The following is a 10,616-nucleotide window of genomic DNA, read 5'->3' as shown; positions in this document are numbered from 1 at the left end:
TCAGCAGGAGACTTTTAAAGTAACTGGCCAGAGCTTGTGCTTGTTAAATTATCCTGACAGTTAGTTCTGTAATTCAGCATAAGTACTGGACAAATTGTTTCAAGCAGTGTCTTTCTGTATTTCCCTTTGGATCAGGCTTTGTTTTAACTGGAGCCCAGTTAGTAATGTTGGGCACACAGTGGTGGGTTTAGGACTATGCCCCAGTGTAAGGAAGGAGTTTTGTGTGTTCCTTGCCCTTCAGGGCAAAACCCACAGTACAGCCAGCAGAGGCTTAGTGTGACTGAGCCTCTGCTTGTTGACTCTGTAAAGCAGCCTTACAACACGCTCTGATAAACCTTAAACAAATTGTTCCAGCAGGATCTGCTGCTACATAACTCAAAAGCTACCTGGAATAGAATATCCTCATTTGTTTTGTTTTGTTTTCAAGATTGCCATTGAACATGAGCTGAGCTTTGGATGGGCAGGCTGAGCCTGGGATTAACTTGTTAAACATTAACTGCTTCAAACTCTTGCAGTTATTTGAGCTCTGGTGCCCTCTGCTGCAGAATAACCAGGTTCTCTCTTACTTCAGGAAGAATATGCAGCTGAAGGCCTACAGTGGTCTTTCATAAACTACCAGGACAACCAGACCTGCCTTGATCTGATAGAGGGCAATCCTCTCAGCATTTTCTCTTTGCTGAATGAGGTAAGTGTGGATCTGAACCCCTAATGCTTTTGGCCTAGTCACCTGCCTTGTGTCCTGTGCCACCAAGGAAAACATGAATGCTAAATTAGTTGGAAACTTGTCTGCTATAAAATTTCTGCAGAGCTTATTCCTCAGAACAATCATGACACTGCATCTCCCTGTTCTGAGTTGTCTTTTTTCCTCTGATCCTGGATGTTCTGCTTCAAATATGAAACCTCAATTACATAATATTTTTCCCCCTCAGTATTTCAAGGCTTGCATACTCAAAGCAACTCCAAAAGCAAATTGGCTGTGGTTTTCCTGGAAAGTGGTTTAGCTTTTAAAGGCAGTTCTCTGTGACCAATGAGAGATGCTGCAATTCTGTCTCGTTTCAGGAGTGCCGCCTGAACAGAGCCTCTAACACTGACCTGCTCCAGACCCGCATTGGGAAAGCCCTGTCTAACAATCACTGTTTGAGTCAAAATAAGTTTAGTAAGAAGCCTAACTTTATCATTTCACACTACGCTGGCAAAGTCTGCTATCAGCTGGCAGCAATGGTGGAGAAAAATAAGGTAGGTGTTTTCAGAACGAGCTGGTTTTATAAAAACAAACCCACAAAAAAGTCTCACAGACCCAAAGCCAGTTAAGTCAAAGCACCACTAACATGCATATTCAGTGATGTTTACTGGATTTACATACCTTGCTCCAAATAAATCCTTCAGGCCATGTACAGCTGGCAGATGTTCTTGGTCTGATTTTCAGTGAAGCAAATGCTTTGTCAGCAGACCCTTCAGCTGAGGATTAAGTGGACTGTGTATCACCAAATCAGAGCTTCTTCCATTCCTGAGACAATGCAGAAGTGTTGATGGCATGAGGGCATTTCTATAACCATAAGTATAGTGCTTCATTTCCTCAAAATATTCAGATAGTTTGTGAGAAACAAAAGCACGGACTACTGAAAGGACCAGGAAACTCAAGTTTTGTCCTTGCTGTGCCATCAGGGAATAAGTGAAATAGTCTGCAGGTAAGAGGGTCCTGTGTTCAGTTCTGACACCCCCAGCAATTATGGCAAGTGGTATTAGGTGATGTAATAAACTACTGTCTCTTAATTAAAAGGAAGACTTTCTAATAGACTTTCTAATATCTGCTGCACACTGCCCTATGAGGATTAAACTAGTCCTGAGACTTCTAGCTCAGTAAAGCTGTATAATAAGAACATTGTCCTTGCTGTGCCATCAGGGAATAAGTGAAATAGTCTGCAGGTAAGAGGGTCCTGTGTTCAGTTCTGACACCCCCAGCAATTATGGCAAGTGGTATTAGGTGATGTAATAAACTACTGTCTCTTAATTAAAAGGAAGACTTTCTAATATCTGCTGCAAACTGCCCTATGAGGATTAAACTAGCCCTGAGACTTCTAGCTCACTAAAGCTGTATAAGAACATTAGGAGCAGTCATACATTTTACTAGATTTGTGAAATATTCACCCAAACATTGTCTTCTATTCATTAATCTCCCGATGAATAAATGTATGTAGTCACATTTTAAACTACTGCTGTGGTTAAATCAAAGTTGTCATCAGAAATACTATTCCATCTATATCTATGGCATTTTTAGCCATTTTCCAAGGTGGCAGGTTTCTGTCTAAGCCCAAATACTAATAAGTCATGTTTGTGTTTGCAGGACCCCATTCCACCAGAGCTGGTCCACGTTTTGCAGAATTCTAAAGACCCTTTGCTTCAGAAATTATTTCCTGTGACAGAAAAGAACCAAAATAACCTCAAAACCCAGAACAGAGCAGCTGTTGTTACAGTGGTGTCAAAGTTCAAGGTACATCCTATTCAGGTTTCTGCTTTCTGCTGCTGTCTTCATAACTAGATGAGAAAATGGTATCGTTGGACCAAGATCAGTAAATGTTACTAAAATGAAACAGCTGTGAAACAGAAAGAGCTTCAGACTCCTGAGATCCTCTGGTGTTTAACCTACTCTGATTTTACCTTTAACAGTTGGACATCTGCTTTTGTGAGGCTTCTTCCTGCCTGTTCCACTTCAGGGGTTAGCATCAATTGATGGCCCTGCTGTAATTTTGGGAACTTGCTGAATTTACCATCAACAATTTTACAAGAGCATCCATGGAGTGGATTTTTTTTTCCCCTCAAGCTGTCCTTACAGAAAACCTTTACCAATATGGAGTCTGTAAAGCCATCCTTGCAAAAAATGGCTTAATTGCTTTTATAGAAGACCACCAATTAGCTAAGCTACCTGTGGAAGAGAAGTCCCTAATTAAACCTCCATTTCTTTTCTACAGGGTTCACTTGAACATCTCATGCAGATTTTGAATAGCACCACACCACACTACATCCGATGCATCAAGCCCAATGCTGACTGCAGAGCAATGACTTTTAAAAGAGAAGAGGTAACATTTCAAAACCTTTTCCTCACTAAGTCATTGAGAAGCTTCCTAGAGACATTGCATGGGCTTTGCACAGGGTCTCTTACGACCTTGAGTCACTTGCAAAACTCTTTCCACAGACACTTTGAAATAGGTTTTTCTCCTTTGGAGCTTCCAAGGTAAACATCCTTTCAGAATTGCTTGTCTAAAATGGAGCTAGTAAGCACAGCAGCCCTTCCAGGTGCACTTATCTGCTGCTGTATGAGAAAATCTCTTCCCAGAGTGCTCCTGGGTTAGTTGAGGTGCTACCATCCCAGCCCTCACTGTAGATAAAGGTGATCTGACTCTTCTGCAGTCCTGGTCACACGGATTTCTTCATGGTGAATGCTCACAGCAAAGCTTTGATTGCTTCTGGAGTCTAGTCTAGGACAAGTTAGATGTGATCAGCCAACAAGAATGTCTTTGGGAGCAGAGCAGCACATGCTAAAGCTCTGATGTAAAACCAAGCTGTAAAACCAAGTAGTGTTGCATCCATTTCCAACACTCAAGGGGGCAGACGAGGACTGTCCCTGTGCTAGTGACCCTACTCTGGGTGCTACTCAAAGCAGTAGCTCAGTGGCTGCATAATCCCCTTCTCCTCCCTCTCCACCCACTCCCTGGCTGCTGGTGTGGTGCAGAGCAGGCCAGCTCTGGTGTGGCTGCTGAGCTGAGCTGCATGGGGCTGGGGTCAAGCACACCCTGTGCACCCCTGAGCAGCAGCTTCCACAAAGACACTGGTTACCTCAACCACCTCCATTTATGCTGCAGGTCCTCAGCCAGCTCCAGGCATGTGGAATAGTTGAAGCCATTAGCATCAGTGCAGCAGGCTTCCCTGTAAGGTAAGCCTGAACTTCTTGGGCAGTGCCTCCCAGGATCCATTTCTTTAACAATTAGTGGCATATTAGTTATTCAGAAGAGCTTTTCTGATTCTTTAAAAGCTATCTGGAGACTTCTGCTCACTGCCTGCTTTTAAGCTTATTTGAGCATCTCTCTGTCATGTTTGGGGAGACAAAAATACCTGTCACAAATCTGGGTGGTTGTTCTGTGTTTTGAATAATGAAACTGGGCAGTAACAAAAGTGCAGTAACAGCACAAGCAGCAGGGCTAGTGCAGCTTGTGTTTGAGAGGAGGGGATTCTTACCAATACCCCAACAACCAACAAAGTCCAGGAGAGCTGGGAGTCCCCTGCTCTGAGAGCTCACTGACCTTTCCAGTCTGAGAAGCTGAGGAAGAGATGTTTCAATGTGGACTATCATGTACTAAAACTTCCCAATTGAATGTGGCTTCACAGTTACATTTCCAGCTGTTAAAATTTACCATATAGTAACTGATAGTTGCCTAGAATTAACTGTGCTTGTCTGTCAGGATCCCTTTCCACAGTTTCACCGAGCGCTATGAAGTACTGAGGAAATCGTGTGGGTCCAGTAAAAACAGAGTGTGTGATAAAAGCAACTCTCATACTGCTGAAGACAAAGGTAGGCTTCTTTAGATAATCCCTCTGCTATCAAGTAAAATGATCACTGCACCAATCTGCTCTCACTTAGATGCAATAACTGTGTTCAGCACTAGGGACACCACCATTCTCAAAATATTTTTCTAATCTATCAGTTTCTAATTTGACTAATGCTTACAGCAGGCTCTTCTTAAAAGTACAAATCTTTCATCTTATTGCTGTTTTTCTATGTTCCTCTTGGGTAGAACAATTACAGTGATGATGGTGTCTGGGGTTCTCCCTAGTGTAATTTTAGAGTTGGTTCTTGAATAAACTTGGAGACCACTTACCTTTTTGCTTATATTGCTTTCTCTTCCTTTCTTTTTTCTTTTCCCCACCTTGTTTTCTTGCCAAACACACTGACCTTCTAGCTTACCTGGATTCTGCTGCTTCTTCTACCTTTTGCAAACTTCTGTATGCAATTCTTTTTTCTAAGCAAGAGCGAGGATGGACTTTAAAAAACACAATCCAATCTACAAGGTAACATCTTTGGTATGAACCCCTGAAAGAAGGAGCTCATCAGCTGGTTACATTTAGTACTGAAAGTTACTGCAGCCCCCTTCCCTCTCCCAGGTTAATCCCACCCCACCCAGTGGGGCTGTTCAGTAACCAATAGATGTGGGAAGCAGAACCAGTAAGTACCAGCCTGTGTCAGATAAGTGCAATGGCTGGAAATCCATTCACCTGGGGGAAATGGAATGAAGTAACAAAGCAGAGGCTGGAAAATTACCTACACACCATATCTTTCTCCCTCAATTATAAACCCATTAGCTGAAATGCCTTGCTGTGATAGGTTACTAGTCCTTTTTATCTTTAGCAGGTAATAAGCTGCAAACAAAGCAAAACAATTTCCTAAATACAGGAATAAGCTTTTGGTTCCCTTATCAGCCCAGCCCCACAAACACCATCATAGTCACCAGATGTCTTCCTGTAAGCAAGAACTGCTTGTATTTGTTTTCGGTACCTTAAAATGCTCTCATCTCCTTAGAAATATTTATAGCAGAAAAGCAAACAGTATCCAGGATGGAAAGATACAAAGACCATCAAGTTCCAGCATGGGGCATGCAGAAACTCATGCAGCATTGCCTTGAACAGCCCCATCTCTTTCAAGGACAGGTCTGAATTAAGTCTACCTCTATTTCCAAATAGATTCATCTGGCTAACCTGTTTGTCTCAATATGAAAAATCGTCTACAATGTCCCAGAAGTGGTTTTAATAACCTCTTATTGCTGCAGTAAATTCCTGCTTAGTTCATGTCCCTGTAGCTGCTTCTGCTGCCCTGTGAAAGCTGTAGAATTGTGTAGAGTTTCCATTCCTGCATAGTTCAGTACATTAAGGCCACGAGTCCAATGCCTCACTTTTTGTTCTTTGTTCCAAACAGCTTTGAGTTTGGGGTATTTAATCAGATTTTCTTAGGACTGAGCTGCTCATACCTATTCCTAATTGCATGGCTGTTCTTTTCTAATGTTCCCACGTAGGATGCTTTAAACCACATGAGAACAGCTGAGCCCCTGGATGTCCCTTTCATTGCCTAGATCTACCCAAAGTGATGTTTGTTACCTGGGGACAGGTTGCAATAGAGGTGACAAGGCAGAGCCCAGATTTCCCAGTTCAGACACACCACGCTGGCTTTCTAGTTGTCAGCACATGGTGAAATCAAGCCTGTCACATTTTCCCCTTAATCACAGCTAGATGTGTAGATGTGTGATATCACCTCACCTCCTCCCCCTGTCATAGGCCCACCCCCCAGGAAGTCTCACTGTAAATACAATTACTTGGTCCTGATGTTCAAGTTTTGCAATAACTCCTCTTCAATTCTTCACGTGCAGGTGAGGCTGCAGTGGTGGGTGAGGACAAAGCACCACGTTCTGTCATTTTTGAGATCCTGCAGAACGTTGTGACAGGACCAGCTCCTGCTGAGCAGACAGGGAGCAGAGCAGGACAGGCCTCAGTGTACTGTGGGAAGACCAAAGTGTTTATGGCCAACTCCGTGGTAAGTGTGGGCTGGTGGTTCTGGAGCACAGCTGCAGAATGGGCATTCTGGCACAGGCTGTCCTGGTGGATTAAGTGGATTAAACCTCTGCTAATGCCAGTGTGACCAGAAGTTGGCATTTTTCTTCATCACATTAAACAAAGTCAAACATCCATCAGAATCCAATGATAAGAAGCAGTTTAATGGGGTCCTTGTTGCTGATGGACAAGGAGCTGCACTTGTGCCTCGTGCTGCTGGTGTCTTCCCAGTTCAGTAGATTCCAGCTCTCCTCTGCTGACACTTGGCTGCTCTGACAGGCCTGAGCAGTTGCTTTGTGAAAGAGGAAGATGAAGGCCCTCTTGCAAAGCTTGCCTGCTGGAGGATGCAGCCATAGAATAACCCCCCTCAGGGGAGCTAGTTTTAAGCCAACTGCTCCTGTGACTTTGGGAGTGTCCACTTTTCCCCCTCACAACACTCTTTTTCCCCCTGATAGTTGTATTTTCCTTTGACATGTTATCTAATCAGCACTAATGAAGTGCTCTCGTTTCCAAAACCTAATCCAGCAGCCTCAGGACACTGAAACGTGCCTGTGGTTTTCTGACAAACCCCAAGAGGCTGTAGGAGAGGAGAGTGGTGAACACAACTCCATCCCCTTGCATTAACTGCAGGTTCCTTTCCCCACTGCAGCTGGAGCAGCTTGAAGCTAGAAGAGCAGTGGTGTTAAACCAGAAAGCATTCTGCATTCAGTGTTGCTGGAAAAGATTTAAGCAGAGGAAACTAGCCAGGGAGAGAAGATCTGCAACTGTCATCCAAGCAGGTAATCTGATAAAGGTGGGGCTGAACCTAACACTGGAAGTGTTACTGTGAAGTGGCAGGAGTGGTTTGGTTAACTGGGCATGGAGAAAGCTTAAGTGCCATCTCTCTTACATTGTGTGCAAGAGCTTCTGAGATTTTGCACTCAGGTTTGTTTGAATTGAATCTTCAGCTGTTCGCTGCTGGTTGGCCAGGAACCGCTTCCAAAGGATGCGCAGGGCTGCTCGAGTTCTTCAGCAGGGCTGGAGGAGATGGAGAGTAAGTACCCTGGCATGGGAGGGCATCAGAACTGGGGGACTGAGGCTCTGCAGAGTTTGAGAATCAGCTTCCATCAAGTAGCTGTCCAAAACTGGCAATTCTCTCTTCTTGAGCTGAAGAGATGAGTGTCAGCCTTGTACAGCTGCTTCTACAGAGTGGCAGTGTAGACACTGCAGAACAAACTCATTCCTTACTTGCATAGAACAGGAGAATATCCCAAAGGGTGTCCTATCCCTAAAACCACCCTCTTTTGTAGACTCTTAGTTTTAAATTCTGTTCAAGGTGTTTGAGATTCTTGTTCAGGAATATTGTTCTCTTCATCAGGCAAAAATGGCTGCGTTGGCAGCAGCGGAACTGGATGAGGGTGAAGAAAAGGCCTTCTTGGCTCCTGGAGCTACAGTGACCTCAGCCAAACTGCCTTCCTCCTTGGAAACCACGTGGCCTCTGCAGGCAGTGATTCAGTTCTGGCCTCTTGGCCTCGTCCTGGCTGCTGCTCCTGTCACTGTGCCGGGACTCCGCCGAGACCTGTCCCTGCTGGCGTGCCTCAGGGTGCTCCAGGAGAGCAGCTGCTGCAGGGTGGAGAGCTGCTCCCTTGGCTGTGGCATCACCTCCATCAGAGCCCTCCCACAGGTAACAAACCTCCTGCCCTCAGCCAGCACAGCTGGGCAGGAGCCTGAGCTCTGCTGTCGAGTCAGGTCTGCTCTCAAGCTGCAGTCCTCCTTGTTCCACTGGCTCAGAGATGTGAGGATGACTCTGCCATCAGCAGGCCATGACATGGGGCTGAGCTGAGACTTCCAACAAAGCATGAAAACTCCTTAACCTCTCTTGTAGGAGCAAACTGATCAAAGCTCTGCTTCAGAAATGGAGAGCAGAGGATTCCAGTCTGGGTTTGGCTGTTAGGTACTATGGATTTTTTATGCTTAGGGGACTAAATCTGCACAACAGGTTGCAACATGTTGCATGACATGAAAAAGCATCCACTCAGGGAGAAGCCACTGGGTGTATTAATAATAAATATCCCAGTAACTCTGTATTGACCTCACTGTGCAGACCACTGCACAGACCAACTCACACAGAGGATTTCCAGGGCAGAAAGCCACGAGCAACCCTCAAGTACTTCATCTCCTACACACAGTGGTCCTAGATCCCACTTACTACAAACAAGCCACAGCCCACACCAGCTTCTCTCAGAACCTGCACTTGGCTTACAAATCACCTTGTGCCTGTGCTTGGTTTTTTTTTGATAAATTTTGGAGGTGGCATAAAATGATGTGTGCAGGAATGTTGCCTGTGCCTGGTCACAGGAATTCGAGTAGGAAGAAGCAGTATCAAGTTCAGTGCTGACTAAATGCTCAAATCATCAGAGTTTAAGCTAGTTTCAGTTCAAATCAGTACTGTCACAGGAATTCGAGTAGGAAGAAGCAGTATCAAGTTCAGTGCTGACTAAATGCTCAAATCATCAAGTTTAAGCTAATTTCAGTTCAAATTGCAGTATCAGTACTCTTGGTAGTCATCATTTCTCTTCAGTCCATTTGTAGTAGGACTCCTCTGGAGATCTTCCTCAATCCCTGTTCACTAGTTGCTTATATACTAAAGCACTATGTAGTTTGAAGAATACCAAAATGAGCTCAAAATCTGGCAAAACCATGAGCTGACCTCTCCTTGACCCTTTTTCTTGCAGGGCTCTGTCAGGTTTCACTGTAAGAAGTCCCCCCTGCATTATGCCAACGTCAGCCCCCACACCGACGCCTGTTCCGCCACGGGACTGAACCAGATTCTACTGGAGAGAAAGAACCTCCTCCCAACATAGCTCCTGGCCACCTGCACGTGCTGTGCTCCTCTCCTGCAGGGATGGGCTGTCTGCAGGCTGCTGCTTTCACATCACTCAACGTCCACATCTGCTGCTACCTCACAGCTTCCTATATTGATCCATTTAATATAATATACTTCAAATTCAGAATGTGCGTGGGGGACATTCCTCCTCTCACACACACACAGCACTATCAGAACACTCAGCAGAACTGCCACAGATCAAATGCCTTAAGCAATCTACACTTGAACTGAACCCTTCCAGCACTACCTGGGAGAAGCAAGAGGTTGGTAAGGAGAGCAGACATTTCAGATACGTGCTGGAGCCTCACTGGGAGGAACAACTGCAGCTGCTGACTGACCACAGGCATCCAGTAACAACACAACACAGCCAGCTGTGACTGAGGCAGCAAGGAGCAGTCACCTGTAATACCCAAGGACATGTCTCAGGGAAAAGCAAGGCTGGACTCTTGTTTTAATCTACAGGACCAAAGCATACAGGCTCACCCAACTGCCACACATTTCCTGCCTCCCTCTGCAAGGCTGTGCACTCTCTCTCTGTTGCTCGTGTGGGCCTCAAAATGTTCAGCTCTTCTGTGTATGCCACTTTTAAATAAAATATTAAATACCTTTTAAAGGCATCTGACCATCCACAACAAGGTTTCGTTAACAAAAACATTTCAGATTAGTCTGTGGATTAAAATAAATGCAAATATATTTAATATTAACTGGTACTGGAAGCAACACTTCCCGTGGTTGACAGTATTTCTGTACCAACAGAAAGCAAGTCCACAGAAGATCAATTCCTAGAAATTTATCCCACATGCCTGTGTCACTGTTTATCCACTCCCAGTTGAAAATCAGAGCAGTGCCACCCATGAGCAAAGTGTGACCACTCCCCAGGGAAACACAGACTGGGGCAGAGCTCTTCTGCCAGGGGGGAACAGTGAAGGAAGTGATCATGTCCCCAGAGCAGCTCACTCAGGAAGAATGTTCTCCTTCTCTGGAGGCTCAACAATTCCCAAACAGCAGTCAGCAAACTCCACAAACAGTGGCTCCTGCATGTACTTCTTCATGAGGGAGCTTTTATCTTCTGCTTGATCGACTGTCAGCAGCAGTTGCCTGAGATGTGGATTCTGAAGCAAATTTCTCAATTCCTCTGACTCCCCTAAAAAAAAAA

At 44.8% G+C, this 10,616-nt stretch overlaps 2 protein-coding genes across 2 annotated transcripts in view; one reads left to right on the top strand and one right to left on the bottom strand.

Moving 5' to 3' along the window:
- The window catches only part of MYO19 (myosin XIX), an 18,668-nt gene extending 9,231 nt beyond the window's left edge, over positions 1-9,437 (top strand). The window contains exons 14-24 of the mRNA XM_008942128.1: positions 572-685; positions 1,060-1,236; positions 2,345-2,491; positions 2,970-3,077; positions 3,861-3,931; positions 4,458-4,567; positions 6,414-6,577; positions 7,244-7,373; positions 7,542-7,627; positions 7,952-8,257; positions 9,309-9,437. Of these exons, the coding sequence (XP_008940376.1) occupies positions 572-685; positions 1,060-1,236; positions 2,345-2,491; positions 2,970-3,077; positions 3,861-3,931; positions 4,458-4,567; positions 6,414-6,577; positions 7,244-7,373; positions 7,542-7,627; positions 7,952-8,257; positions 9,309-9,437 (1,542 nt within the window). The remainder of the gene's footprint in view (positions 1-571; positions 686-1,059; positions 1,237-2,344; positions 2,492-2,969; positions 3,078-3,860; positions 3,932-4,457; positions 4,568-6,413; positions 6,578-7,243; positions 7,374-7,541; positions 7,628-7,951; positions 8,258-9,308) is intronic.
- A 976-nt stretch (positions 9,438-10,413) lies between these two features.
- ZNHIT3 (zinc finger, HIT-type containing 3) lies at positions 10,414-10,608 on the bottom strand (the record flags this gene model as incomplete). The annotated part of the gene is made up of 1 exon (XM_008942015.1): positions 10,414-10,608. A coding segment is annotated over one exon (195 nt), but the record flags the coding sequence as incomplete, so codon positions are not given.
- Positions 10,609-10,616: the final 8 nt, after the last annotated feature.

The sequence above is a fragment of the Merops nubicus genome, unplaced genomic scaffold, assembly GCF_000691845.1.
Source record: "Merops nubicus isolate BGI_N331 unplaced genomic scaffold, ASM69184v1 scaffold9160, whole genome shotgun sequence".
Lineage (NCBI taxonomy): Eukaryota > Metazoa > Chordata > Aves > Coraciiformes > Meropidae > Merops > Merops nubicus.
Note: the sequence above shows the minus strand (reverse complement) of the source record. Positions and strands in the feature narration are given on the sequence as shown.